Source organism: Typopeltis vanoorti, chromosome 10 (genome assembly GCF_054136105.1).
Source record: "Typopeltis vanoorti isolate ZY-2024b chromosome 10, IOZ_Tvanoo_1.0, whole genome shotgun sequence".
Lineage (NCBI taxonomy): Eukaryota > Metazoa > Arthropoda > Arachnida > Uropygi > Thelyphonidae > Typopeltis > Typopeltis vanoorti.
Genome location: NC_143558.1, coordinates 90,112,943 through 90,127,795, shown reverse-complemented (window position 1 = coordinate 90,127,795; position 14,853 = coordinate 90,112,943). Strand labels below are relative to the sequence as shown.

Here is a 14,853-nt window from a genome sequence, read left to right as displayed (position 1 = left end):
CACCTCTACCTCACACCATATGCTTTCAAAACCATTAGTGTCACTGCCTTCCAAATCCTCCACTCTTAGAGGACATAAATCATCACTTATCATAAGCAATACTCCACCACCGCATTTTCCCTTCCTATCCTGCCAAAAAATGCTACCCTGCAACTTCTATTCCTGTTGTTATATCATCTTCCATCAACCACGTCTCAGAGATCCCAATAATCCTTGGACAGGCTGATGCTATCAGCACCACCAATTCATCTCCTTTATTCCAGATACTCTTGGCATTAGTATAAAGCATAAAAATGTCAGTGTTTCTATACCTATCATTATCCTCTCCAGACTACTGGACTCAGTGTTGCCTAATGTAGTCTCCCTTTCCCCAAGCACCCATTCATAAACTATATTTATCTATACTAAATAACTAAATAATGAACACTTATCTTCTTCTTCTCTTCCACTGCAGATGAGTCCAACTCTGACCTTGCCTACTTGACAATTCCTCACTTTAGGAATGGTGAAGCAGTCATTATCATTGAGGGGTTAGGTCAATGAAGTAGGACTTTAGCACTTTGCTTGTATAAACATTCATGTTTATACATGGATCTGAATAACAGTTTTGGTGTTTTCCCATTGGATCTGGTGGCTGGTGTTTTCAATACCATGTTGTGTGAGGCCAGATTTCTGAGGTCTGATGAGTTGGATGTGGTCTCAATGTTCAGAGAAATGTATTTTGACAGATCTTCCTGTTTGTCCATAGCAAGATAAGAAGCTAACATGGTATGGTACTTGGTATATGCCAGGTAGTATCATTGGTGAGAGTTTGTCTTTTCAAGAAGGTAACAGATTATGAATTAGATTGATAGACTGTAGGTAGCAATGAGTTTATATTTTCTCATAATTTTCTGCTTGTTCAAAGATGCCTTTAATATATATATGGCATAGGAATCATCTGGACTTTTTGTCTAGATTGCAGAAGAGGACGGTTGTTAAAATTTCTGTGTTATTGTTAAATTGTATCCATTTAGTAGGGCTGGTTGCTTGATAGTTTCCAATTCTTGTGTGCTGTAGACACAAGGGATGTAATGATGCCATATTTTTGAGATGGAGAATGGGCTATTGTATTGTGGATATAGCTACCTGTAAAAGTTGGTTTTTGGTAGATTGATATGTAAATAGATCCATCTTGTTTCCACTGGATGTGTACATCTAGAAAAAAAGATTCTTTTTCTAACATGAACTTAATGAGAGGATGTAGGGTGTTAATTTTTTTTTTTTTTGTAGAAATCGAGTTCTGGTTCTGTGTGATTCCAGACTGCATAGACTGAGTCAAGAGAGAAGATTCTTCTAAGTGTTCCACATAAAGGTTGGCTAGGTTAGGTTAGAGTGGTGAGCCCATTGCCATTCCTTCCACCTATATCTATACAATTTATCCTTCCAGGTGAAGTAACCAGATGTGATTGTAAATTTGAATAAGTCCACTATGTATAATGGAAATTTTTGGGCTAGAATGTCACTGCCTTCCAGATCCTCCACTCTTAGAGGACATAAGTCATCACTTATTATAAAGCAGTATTCCACCACCACATTTGCCCTTCCTATCCTGCTGAAAAATGCTGTACCCCCTGCTACTTCTATTCCTGTTGTTATATCATTTTCCGTCAACCACATCACAGAGATCCCAATAATCTTTGGACAGGCTGATGCTATCAGCACCACCAATTCATCTCCTTTATTCCAGATGCAAGGATTTTTGTGAAGAGATAATGTCAATTTCATCATCATCATGTCTGTAAAAGCCAGTTTTTTCTTTTATTATTATTATTCCTGATACCTCCAAGGAGTCCAAAGACTCATCGCAGGATGACACCTACAACTCTGAACCACTACACCGAACCTCTACTACGAATCATCTCCATCACGGCATCTACCATCCACCACCATAACTAGTATTTTCGTCTGTAAATTGCGTGTGTTCAGAAGGGCTGATTTGTCTGTATGCAGGATGAAAAACCCGAATTTCTGGGAGAAAAAACTCTGCTACCTCCATATGAGATCGGCTAACCCACCTTCGATTGAAATCGTCCAGATAATTGTGACGAGAATCGAACTTAGGCCTATTCCAATTGAAGGGCGCAATGTACCATAGTTCTTCCAATTGTACTACGGAGGTGCTTATTCTTGCAAGAAATTCTGCGGAATTTTTTTTTTAATCAATGAAGAATGTCCCCTAGCAGAAAACGAACTGAATGTACTAGCACGTAGCCATAAGTATGTAATTTCACCCAAATGAATTCCCTTTCTAGATTTCATGCACAACATTGAAAAGAACATGAATTGTCTCTCTAGTGATGAAGCTAACAGACTATGTTTTGAAATATCCAAAGTGATCTATGATGCATTCATCAGAGCTCAATATTCCACCATCAGAACTAAAAGCCATGAAGTCCTTAAAATGCAACGAACAGTTATCATCAAAACTGACAAAAGAAACATCACTATAGTCTGACTCCAAATTTTATGAACAAAACATGAAAATACCTCTTTGTGATTGAAATACCTATCCCAGCTTAATACAGATCATGCTAAAAGTCAACTCAATAAAGTGAAGAAGTTATTAAGGCAAAAAAACATTCATAGATCAAGAGAAACCACCAAAAACTTCAGAATATACTATGCCTGACCCTAGAATATACGGCTCATTGCAATTACATAAAGACCATTACATATAGGAAGCCCCATGCATAAAATCAAGATTTCTGTCTAAACTTCTCCACTCTCACTGGCCACTCAGCTTCCATGCTTGAGTATTCTCTTATGAAGAAATATTTAGTCTGTCTGGTACATAAGTACTTATAGTATCGATATTAGGATTTGGTGAAATGAACATCTCCACAGCAGCACTGTCCACAAGATGAACGACAGTTGACCTAAGATCAACATATATGCTGTGAATACTCTCAGAATATCTATAGGCCTTTCTTCTATGAACAATAAATTATTACAAAATTTTGACTAATCTATTTTAAAATTGAAATCTAAATCTTCTACTCTCATTAGTAAAACTCGATGCATTTTTGCTAACAGGACTGTAAAGGTAAAGTTATAGCTGTTCTTGTAGTTTCTTGTATATTTAGAGAAATCAAAACTGAGAGAATCTGGTATAAATTTATAATGTTCCCTATAAATTTATAAATGTATTAAATAATAAAGTAACACGTAAAAACCACAGTGAAATCTTTAATTAGTAAAAAGAGATATTTCATACTAAAAATAATAGTACATCTTCAGTGTCTCTAACAGTAATAGGAATGGAATACAAGCAAACATTCGGTGGATCACCTATTAAAATACAATTGTTACCGCATGCTAGGAAATAATAGAAATAACAAATTTAATCTATTAAGATAAATGGTTTTTTACATAAGATAAGTCTCCCAGATCTTTGAGAGAGACATAGAGTCATTTCTATTTAAATTCAGTCAGTGTAAGATAGTTTCACAACTTTCTTTGAATAAGCGTTCATATTTGAATCTGCATCTATGGAGGAGAACTGCTTTATCCCATTGGACACTATGAGTAGAGTCAATACTGTGCTGCACTGGACCAGACTTCAGAGGTTTGTTATAATCAATATAATATTGATATTCTTTTATTCTTTTTTCCAAAGAACGGCCAGTTTGTCCAAAATAAGAGACATCGCATTCGCAAGGTATTTGGTAAACACCAGCCAAAGATAGAGAAGACAGTTTATCCTTTGTAGAAGGTAATAAAGAAGAAATTTTGTTGATAGGAATATATGTTGGAATCAGTTGATACTTTTTCAGAATTCTACCTATAGGTTCTGAGATTCCTGGAATGTATGGAATAGGAACTCTGCAGACTGTTGAAGAAACTGTAGGCGTTGGAACATAAGAGTCGAGTATCTGTTGGATTTGATTGGAGTTGTAATCATTTGATTCCATTAACTTTTTAATGATAGAAACTTCTTGTAAGATTATTGGGGAAGAGCAAACTTTATGTGCTCTATGAATTAGAGATTTAAGAATGCCAAATTTTTGAGACATGTGGTGCGTAGATTTTTTGTGAATGTATCTGCCAGTAAAAGTGGGTTTTCGAAAGACGATTGTAGATAAGCTACTAGAAGATGTTCTAGTAAGGAGGATGTCCAAAAATGGTAAAGTACCAGAGTTTTCTTTTTCCATGGTGAATTGGATGTGTGGGTGAAGGTTATTTATCTGTTGTAGAAAAATGGAAAGTAGTTCATCTTCAGCGTGTGGCCAAACAGCAAAAACATCATCGACGTAACGGTACCAAAGAGATGGTTGAGGATAAATGAATGAGAACATAGTATCTTCAAATTGTTTCAAATAGTAGTTTGTCAAAGGTGGAGACAGAGGGCTACCCATGGCAGTACCTTCAATTTGTTTGTAGATTTTGTTTTTCCAACTAAAATAACCTGAGTGGATGACATATTCGAATATCCTTGCGCTATCTGGAGGGTAATCTTCATATAATGAATTGGCTGTGTCGGTTAATGGGATATTGGTGAACATAGAAATGATGTCAAAACTGACTAATATTTCAGAATCTGTAATTTTTATATCCTTGATGTTTTCAAGAAAATCTGTTGAGTGTTTTATATAGGATCTGGAATGACCAGTGAGAGCACTTAAGGAACGTGATAATACTTTTGCAATCTGATAAGTTGATAAATGTATATTTTAGCAAATGTTCTCAATGTCTCAGTTACAACTGAACTTCTCAGAAATTACACTTTTAAAGAAAAACAGAGATCTAGTCCACTTGGATTTCATCGTTCATGTTTATCACAAGGGTATCCTACCAGGAATAGGGACAACAGAGGAAGGACATCCCCACTCTCATGTGACTTCTAAGAATGTGAAGGACAGTGCTTACATCCTGCCCATAATGTTCACCATTTTACTTATAGAATATTATGCAAAATACTGCCTAATGTTACTGCATACACATCAGAAAACAAGGATTCACATAGCCATTACATTTTCATTGACTTTTACCAAATGCTCCATCACTTTATTGTCTGCTATGTACCAGGTGATCCCATATCATGCAACCAGTTTGGAACATATTGTTACATACTCCTACTTTTTGCAGCTTTCCATATATTGCATAATAAAGCTGGAAAGTGAATTATGAATAATCCTGTATAATTCAGTGTGTATGCTATGTTTTATTTTGAAACATCTCCTCATTAATACATCGAATGTTTTTTTTTTTTTTTGGTTCATGTTTCTAAATGTTGATTTTTTTTTATATATAATTCTCAGTATGTATATATTTTCTAGGACTTTTGTATCACAGTAATTACTATTGTCTTTAACAGCCTGGGAGATATAAGCAACACCTGATAATATGTGTGTGTGTGTGTGTGTGTGTGTGTGTAGCACCTGATAATATTCATGTGTGTGTGTGTAGCAACACCTAATATGCGTGTGTGTGGCAACACACACGCACCATGGTTAATGTTATTTGCCAAACACTATAAATTTATACCAATTTCTCACTGTTTTCATTTCTCTAAATATACAAGAACAGCTGTAACTTTACCTTTATAGTCTTGTTAGTAAAAATACATTGAATTTTACTAATGAGTGCTATTTAATCTTTTTTAAAAAAAGATCAGTCAAAATTTTGTAATTTATTGTCCATAGTATAAATAATTACATTAACTCCAGATTTCATTAGAATGTCCTTACTGAAATCTTATCTTGCTTTGGTAAAATACAATTACCTGAAATATTCACTTCATTTTAACAGTATGAACACCACACAAAAGGACAACATAATAATTTATTAAGCTTTTAATATTTTTGTTAGATTTTAAACCAGCATCTTCAGAGTATAAAAGAATTGTGATTGTGCACAAAATACTCATGACTGCATGTGTAGAGGCTTAACTACTCATGACTGCATTCAGGCAGATAGCTGCCAAAACAAGTCTAAAGACTACTGAGGTGAGGAAGTAATATTAAGTACTTCAAAACTAATGTTGATTATAAAGTAATGTGATCTTCTACTATTTAATTCTGTGTGAAGGGATATCCAAAGCATGATTTGCCACTCCTGGTTTACCTTAATGATGGCACAATGTAGTTTTTTCAGTCATTCAAGGCATGTGTTAACAGATTTTCCTGTCTATCCACAATAGATCACACAGTAGGCACAAGAAATTTTTAGCACTTCCTTTCGAATTAATCCATAGTTTTTTTTAGGATAACTGGATCAAGTTCGTAGTTGGATCTGTGATGTAAAGTGCTATAGAGATTACATTTGTTGAAAACTTTTGCCATCTTAAGGGATGGAAATAATTGTTTTGATCCCATATCAGGAAGTGGAACATATGTTTTCTCCATTTTACAGGGGTTGTATCAATTTACAACAAATATTCTTGGAATGTGTGTGTATGTCATTTAAGAATTGCAACTGTTAGTGCTATAGCTGCTAATATAGTATCTTCAAGTGTGTGCATGTGTGTACATTCTTCCATAAACAGAAAATGCTAAAGTCATTTGAAATACAATTAACGTACCCAGAAAAGGAAAGTGGTTTGTTATTTTTTCTATTATGAAGTGTATTTTTAGTGCTATTTAAATGCACTACAAACATATCATCTGGAATGTAACCAATTTAAAAGTTTGATTGCTGAATGCTTTGATCATTAAGTGTTTCTATAGATAAACTAGTCAGTTGTAATGAAAGAGGGGGGAACCCAGTGCATTACCATCTAGTTGTCAGTATATTTTTAATCTTCATGTAAAATAATATGCATTTACTATGAATTCGATAAATCAAAATGTTGTATGGACAGTGATGACTTATTAATTAAAATTATAATAATGGAATTAACTCACGTAAAATATTATTTATTAGTAGAAGTTTCGCCTGAGTATCACAGGTTTCTTCAGTACATGTAAAAAAAAGCAAATTAAACAATAACTGACAATTCCAAAAGGCACCACCTAAGTAGCTAATGTAAGATAACTAAAAAAAGTCATTAAATTTCCTAACTTATTTTAAAAAAAGATAAATTATATATATATATATATATATATATATATATATATATATATTACATACACACAATTAAAAAAAAAAGGTTAGGAAAGATTAGCTGATTTAAAAAGTACTATCTCCCACAAAGGGGATAGATGAAGACCATTGGATCTGTTTAAGTTAGGAGAGTGAAATAAAGTTTCACGTTTCTTTATAAAGCCGTTCCATGAAGAATCAACTTTTGTGAAGGACTCTTGTCTTGTTCAATGAACTCTATGTTTAGTGTTGATGGCATACTCTGCAAGTCCATATTGTTCAGGTTCAAGGTATTGAATATAAGACATGTTCTTCTAGTTGAATAAAAGCAGATCTTCCTGTTTGTCCAAAATAAGATAACCCACAAAAGCAAGGAATCTGGAAGACACCTGGATAACTAAGATGTGGAAGCATGTCCTTTGGAGAAGTGAGAAAGGTGGAGATTTTTCCAATTGGTCAAAAGGTAACAAAAATATTTAGTGGTTTTAAATCTTTTGCTATACGTTCACTAATGCCTTTAAAATTATTTCTTCTGTATTTGAAGAGGAAGATATATCAAAGCTACTCAAAGCTCTTTTGATGAAGGAATTCTTATATCCATTAGATAAAAAAAGAGGAAATAATATATTGCAATTCTTTCTGTAATAGTTCATTTGAAAAACAAAAGGAGTGATGAACCAGTGTTTTAATAGTTCCTGCCTTTTGACTGGGATGATGATGAGATTTAGCATGGATATAATGGCATGTATGAGTCCTCTCCCTATAGACTGAGAAACGTAGGTTGCCACCTGGTTCATCATCATCATCATGAACCATGGGCTCACTGCCCATTGGTGTCTTCACTATCTTCTTCTTTTGTCAAGTGCACAGTGTCGCAGTTTCTGTACACCCATTCCACACCAGTCCTTTATGTCATCTATCCATTCTCTGTATGGTCTACCTCTTCTGTTTACACCGTCCATAATACCAAACATGAATGTCTTTATCTTCCGGTCGTCACTCATTCTGCAGGTGTGTCCAAATAATTGCAGCTTCCATTTAATAATCTTCTGCATTAGATTCTCCATTGGTTGTATCTTCCACTAGAGCTCTTCATTTGTGACTTTCTGTACCCATCCTATTCTTAGAATCTGTCTGTAACAAGTTCTTTCAAATGGCAAAATTCTTTTTCTTGATTCCTTATTATCTACATTTCAGATCCATACAGTACACCACTAAAGATGCATATTTCCAGTACTCTTAGATTTGTGTGCAGCCTGATCACTTTACTTTTCCAGATGTTATCCATGGCCTTCAGAATTGTTGTTCCCTTTGCAATCCTGATCTTTATTTCTTTTTTTACAAATCATATGTCATTTTACTTCCTAAATATGTGAATTGTTCTACATTTTCTATATCAATTTCATCCACTTGTATCTTTTGTTTCATGTTCTTCTCACCAAATACCATTGTCTTTGTTTTTTCCAAGTTCGTAACAAGTCCAAATCTTTTCCCTTCCTCATTTAATAGTTTCAATATTTTTTGTAGTTCTCTTTCACCTTCTTCAATAATAACAATGTCAACTGCAAATCTCAGATTGTTAATTCTCATCCCATGCACTGATATTCCTTTTGCATCTTCCTTCATTTTATCCATTCTTCTTCTTCTTCTTCTTCTACGCGTTATTCCCGCTACCTATGCAGGGTCCGCGTGTTACTTTAGATGCGACTTCTTGTTAGTACTACTCCCAACCGACCCGTCACCTGGTCTGCCGCTGGGGGGGGATATATTTTTGACTGTAGGGGCGTATATTCACAGGGCCGGTTTGCCTGTTTGCGGGATGAAAAACGCCAGATAAACTGGCGAAAAAAACCCTACTGACCGCGCCCAAGACCGGCTAACTTGGCTATGCCTGAGGAAGATCCTCAAATTCCTCACGTCTACAACGGGAATCGAACCTGGGACACTCCTTCCCCAGGCATATGGTTGCAAAGTGCAAAGCCACTAGGCTAACCGCGCGGTCTCCTTCATTTTATCCATTGCTCTTTCTAAATGTGCGATGAAAATGCTTGGTGATATTGGATCTCCCTGTCTAGTACCTCTGCTTGTTTTAAACCCTTTCCCCAAATCACCACCTATTCTAACTGCTGCAACTGCATTCTTATAAACATCTTTTAATATATAGCTTTCTGGATAAAGAAACATGCGAAACTTTACTTCACTCTCTTAACTTAAACAGATCCGATGGTCTTTGTCTATCTCCTTTGTGGGAGATAGTACTTTTTAAATCAGCTAATCTTTCCTAACTTTTTTAATTGTATTGATATATATATATATATATATATATATAATTTATTTATTTATCTATTTTTTTTAAAAAAATAAGGTAGGAAATTTAATGACCTTTTTTAGTTATCTTACATTAGCTACTTAAGTGGCGCCTTTTAGAATTGTCTAAATTATTAGACAAGTCTTAATTAGCTGTTTACATGTACTGAAGATGCCTGAAAATTCTACTAATAAATAATATTTTACATGAGTTAATTCCGTTATTATAATTTTAATTAATATGTCTCAGAGTATTTCCTTACTGAAACATATATTGAGAGATGACTTAAGGATGTGTCAGTGGTATGTTATTAAACAGAGAAGTGACACCAAATCTAATCATATCTGAATTTCTCAGAATAATTTTTTTATTATAATTTAAATGAAAGAATTTTTTTATAAAGGAGAGGAAATGCATCTGAAGCTTACAAGTATGCTTTAAAAAAATGATAAAATTTTTTTTTTTTTAAATTTGTGTAATATAGTTTTACTATCTATTTAACTATGCACTAATTAGTGTATTTAAATTTTTGGAATTCAGTTGTGTTAATTCCCCATCTAGGATGGAGGTATTCAAACTGGTATTCAGGTTAATTTTAATTTGGATGCAAAATCCAATCAAGTTTAGAAAATGAAAATTAACAAGTACACAACAAGCCAAAAACAAATGTCTTCAGTTGGTATGACACCAACTTTGCAATTTCCAGAGTTTTCAAGCATGCTAAATTTACCAGATTCAATTGCAATTTTTTTTAACTACAATAATCAGTGAATGAACAACATCATAATTTGAGTGGACAAATGCAAAATGAATTCATGGGACTGGTTTGTTAATTTGAGGTCTCAAGAGTTTCAATAACATGAATTAAATAATTACTAAAACAGAAATTATAAATGATGTTCAGTTTCAACTAACAAGCCAAAATTCAATTCTGATCTTAATTATAATAAAGCCAGATGAAAATAAGAAAGCTAAACAGTGTATCCTATATAATTACTGATTTAGATTTCAAAGAAATTTATTTACACAACGGTTAATATTTACATAAAAAGGAGAAAAAAAATCCAGAGAAGGATTCGTACTAGTCAATATCTATAAACATAATTTTATTTCCAAGCAGCTTTTAGAGCTTTTCTGGCAGCAAGTTTTTTAGATATATATGAAAAAAACAATAGGCCTAGTAGTACTGCTGATATTAACAAATGATCAAAGTCATCCTTCAGTATGTCAAATGTCTTTGAAGGAGTTACAAGGGTATAAAATAAATCCAAGCCATACACAAATACAAGACATGTAGATTCTAAGCCTGAAGGAGCTGTTTGTATTCCTTTTGCCCGTAGAACACTCTGATTATAATTTATGATGCCTTCAGAAGGGAGTGGTAGTTCAGGTACATAAGGAATTAACCCCTCTTCTCTGTGTTCAGCAGTAAGATGAATTGGCCTTCTTGGGTCTAGAAATGCTTTGGGAAGTTCAAGAATTCCACCAGATGGCAAAGCAATCAATAAATGCTTGCTTGTCATCCCCCTCTCAGTAATAGTATCCGTCATTGTGTCAATACCTGAGGGAAATATATACGTTTGATGCTCTACTAGAGGTACAGGAGGTGGAACAAGAGAAGAAAATGCTGTTGTATTGCTCTGACTTTTTCCTTCATATAATTCAATGGATGACATTTCTAAACGCCGTGACTTCTCGCTATAGTAACTGTAAACAGCCCAATTTTCAGAATGAACAATGTTTACTGGACCCTTAGCCCTTTTATGGGTGACCGAATAAATTATTAGTCCTGTTACACCATCTAGTAAATAAACTGAAAGGAATGGTTTTTGAGTAGGATCTGTTCCTTCTGTAATAATTACAACAAGGTTAGGATTAAGATATTTATAGAGCACACTACGATCTCCCATAACTCGACCCTGAGAATGAACAGGTTCTGTTGGTCTTTTAGTTGTTATTTTAATTATTTGCTGAGGAAAAGTAACTTTCCATACTTCTGTAGCTTGAAGTTCGTCTGAATGAGCAAAAGCAAGACTATAACCTTTAACAGTACCACTTTCTACATCAGCTATAAAAATATAATGAATATCTTTACAGCACTGAAGGGGTACTTCAGAGGTCGAAAATATATGAGCCTTAAGGTTCGTATCAAGTATAAGAATTGGGCGTAAATGATTTTCATCAAGAAATCCAAGCATCATTGCTTGCAAAATGTTATAGGAAAATACTTGAACTTCAAGAGGCCTTCCTGTAATTGGATTAAATGAAAAGATGTAACCATGCCCATTGCTTTTGTGCTTTCCAAGCAAGGTGCACTGAGGAGTATATGGAAAATGAGTAGTAGTTCTCTGAACAAAGAGTGGCAAATATGCATCATTATGCTGAATAAAAGGGACAATGTTTTCTAAAAAGTAACTCCAGACAATCCGTCCAGTAAGACTATCTAAACCAAAAAGTTTTCCTGGGACTGTAGCAACAACAATTACTTTATGAAGTCCAAATTTATCTCTAGTTAAGTTAATCAATGCTCCCTCGTCTTCATTTTCACTTTGTAATCCAGATAATGTCTGCAATAAAAATGCTTGCAACTGAAGTATCTGAGTTGCAATACGAGTAATAAACATGTTTATCAAATTTGAATTGGTTACTCCAAATTCTTGCTCAATCTTAGCATCAGTTTCTGAGAGTGGTAAATCTAAAATTTCTGCTGATAAAATAGAAGCCAAAGCTTCCTCACGCTTCCATAAAACTTTTCCATGTTGATGTATAAGAATAAGAGAATGATCTTCCATAGAAAATAACATTTTATATCCAAAACTCTTATCTTTCTTATTATATGGTAATATGAATACCATTTCCAATTGGCCATGATTAGGAAGAATATCAAAATTTCCTTCATATTCAGGTATTTCTTCTAATGTAACTGGATCCAAAGCTAATATCTTATAATGTTCATCTTTCTTAATTACTGAGAAAATCAATTGTTTATTATCCACAACAGATGCTACCACACTTTTCACATCTGCCAGAAATTTTACTACTTTAATACCTGGTGGCTCAAATTGCAAAATTAGATATCCTTCAGTGTTCAGCTGCAGGGCGAAAATGGGTTTCTCTGCAGCTACTTGATATGCAAAGGGTACAATACTTATACGTTCTTCAAAATCTCTATGTTGAAAGCCTTTAATAATGAATGTCTGAAATGGGATGGCAATAAAACTTGATCCCTCGCCAACAAGTAACAACTGCAAATTTTGATGCTCTATATCAATACAAACGAAATATTTAACACTAACAAACTCACATTTTGTTTCCCTTTGCATCCAATGAGATGAAATTAATTCAGATGTTTTCATAGTGCTTTCCCCAAAGTTGTGTATAATAACTTTCACACTAGAACCTGGAATTGCGTAAACTACAACAATTTCCTTTTCATCGGAGTTAATGTAAAACTTTTTGACATAATAGTCATCACTTAAAGACATAGTGGGAAGAACTGTTTCCCACTGCAAAAGTCCATATACAGAATCCCAACTGCGAATAAACTGACCATTTCCACTAACTGAAATTAACTCGCCTTCGCTGGACAATGCATTTATTTTTCCGTCTTCTCCTTTTTCTAATACTTGTCTCCATGCAGTTGCTCCTGTACGAGTATTAATAGAAGCCACAACATTTTGTTCAGTTGCAATAATAAATTTCTGCGTTCCGCTCGAAACAGGATCAATATGTGCAAATAACAGCTTACCAATAAATTGCTGCCTCCAATCAAATTTTCCTACTTGATCTTCATATAATGCAAAACAAACATTTACAAGGAAAACAAAATGGATATATCGGATCATAATAGATTCCTAAACAATTGACAATTTCGTAAACATAGACAAACAGCATTAAACCAACTATAATCTACACAGAAGAGAATCATCACTAGTGCACATAGCGTAGGGAAAACTCTGCTATACAATTACACCACCTAACGTTCAAAAAATGAGAATTACCTTGATTAAATATAAAGAGCCAACAGGCTTCTTTTCGGCGATATAAACACTATTTAAATTAAGGGGATATTAAATCCCGCATTGTTTTAAAACCGAATAAGAAACTCGAAGATTGGAATCAGAGAGTTTCATGCCGAATATAGAAAACTACAAAAAAATCGGCGATTACTAGCGTAAGCTGCAAGTAGTCCTAGTACGTAGTACAATACCGGGCAACTCGTTGCAAAGGTGAGTAAAGTTCTGATCGCTATTCTTCGTATTTTCCATCATGTAAAAACACATTTCCTAGGAAATGTATGTCGTTATTACATTATGGTAGGAGGTCACTACCCAGACCGGTTTCAGCCTTTTTTGAGGCTTCATCAGTGAGTAGCTAGACCAAATTAATACCAAAGGGTATTGTACTACGTACTAGGACTACTTGCATTAGCTTACGCTAGTAACCGCCGAGCGGAGAGGAATCTTATCAGACAGGTAGAAATCGAGCTACATCAAGAGCGGCAGAGTAGAGTCGAGGACCTCGATTTTCGAGCGAGACTCTATCTCAGATATCTCAGATATTTGGAAACACCTTCCGCCGCTTTCTACAATCAACAACGGGTGGCGGCAAATGGCGAGCGAACGGTTTATCAGATCCAAGAGAATGGCAAACTGATAAAATCAACCCCTGAAATACTTCGCATTTTCCATCAGCAGTACCTCGGCGCTTTTTCGGATCAGCAGAGCGCAGATGTTTTCAATGAGTGGGACATCACATGTCTTCCCGGGCATCTTACCGCTCTGCATGACAGGCCGATAACTGCTGAGGAAATAAAAACAACTTGAAAAACAATGAAGGCAAGAAAACCCCCAGGGTTAGATGGGTTAAGGATAGAATTCTACCGATATATCTGGAACTACGCACTACCAGTTTTAGTCAAAATATTTAACGAATTCCTCACTTCGGGAAATATCCCCGAGGAATTCGTTAAAAGCTATACAATTTTTATCCCAAAGAAAGATCGAGATCGCACCTTGGCAGATAGCTAGCGACCGATCTCCCTAACTAATTCGGATTACAAAATATTTGCAAAAATTATCTGCAGCCCACATCAAATCCGGTAGAGAAAGAATCATAACAAGCACCCAGGTTTACAGAATACCGGGTAGATCGATGGAATTAAATCTCTTTTTCTTAAGAGATCTAATCCGTCTGACCAAAAATAAAAATTACCCTTTGCTTTTACATTATGGAAAATACGAAGAATAGCGATCAGAACTTTACTCACCTTTGCAACGAGTTTCCCGGTATTGTACTACGTATTAGGACTACTTGCATTAGCTTACGCTAGTAGTCGCCGATTTTTTTTATAGTTTACTATATTCGTCATGAAACTCTCTGATTCCAATCTTTGAGTTTCTTATTCGGTTTTAAAACAATGTGGGATATAATATACCCTTAATTTAAATAGTGAGAATTACCTTATTATCAAAACTTATGAT

General features: G+C 34.7%; 1 protein-coding gene across 1 annotated transcript; it reads right to left on the bottom strand.

Moving 5' to 3' along the window:
• Positions 1-9,705: 9,705 nt before the first annotated feature.
• EMC1 (ER membrane protein complex subunit 1) lies at positions 9,706-13,303 on the bottom strand. The gene has a single exon (XM_090398868.1). It carries the CDS (start codon positions 13,213-13,215, stop codon positions 10,477-10,479), a length of 2,739 nt encoding a protein of 912 aa, XP_090254994.1. The 5' UTR covers positions 13,216-13,303; the 3' UTR covers positions 9,706-10,476.
• Positions 13,304-14,853: the final 1,550 nt, after the last annotated feature.

Coding starts and splice junctions, on each gene's coding strand:
- EMC1 (XM_090398868.1), bottom strand. CDS start 13,215: ATGATCCGATATATCCATTTTGTTTTCCTTGTAAATGTTTGTTTTGCA.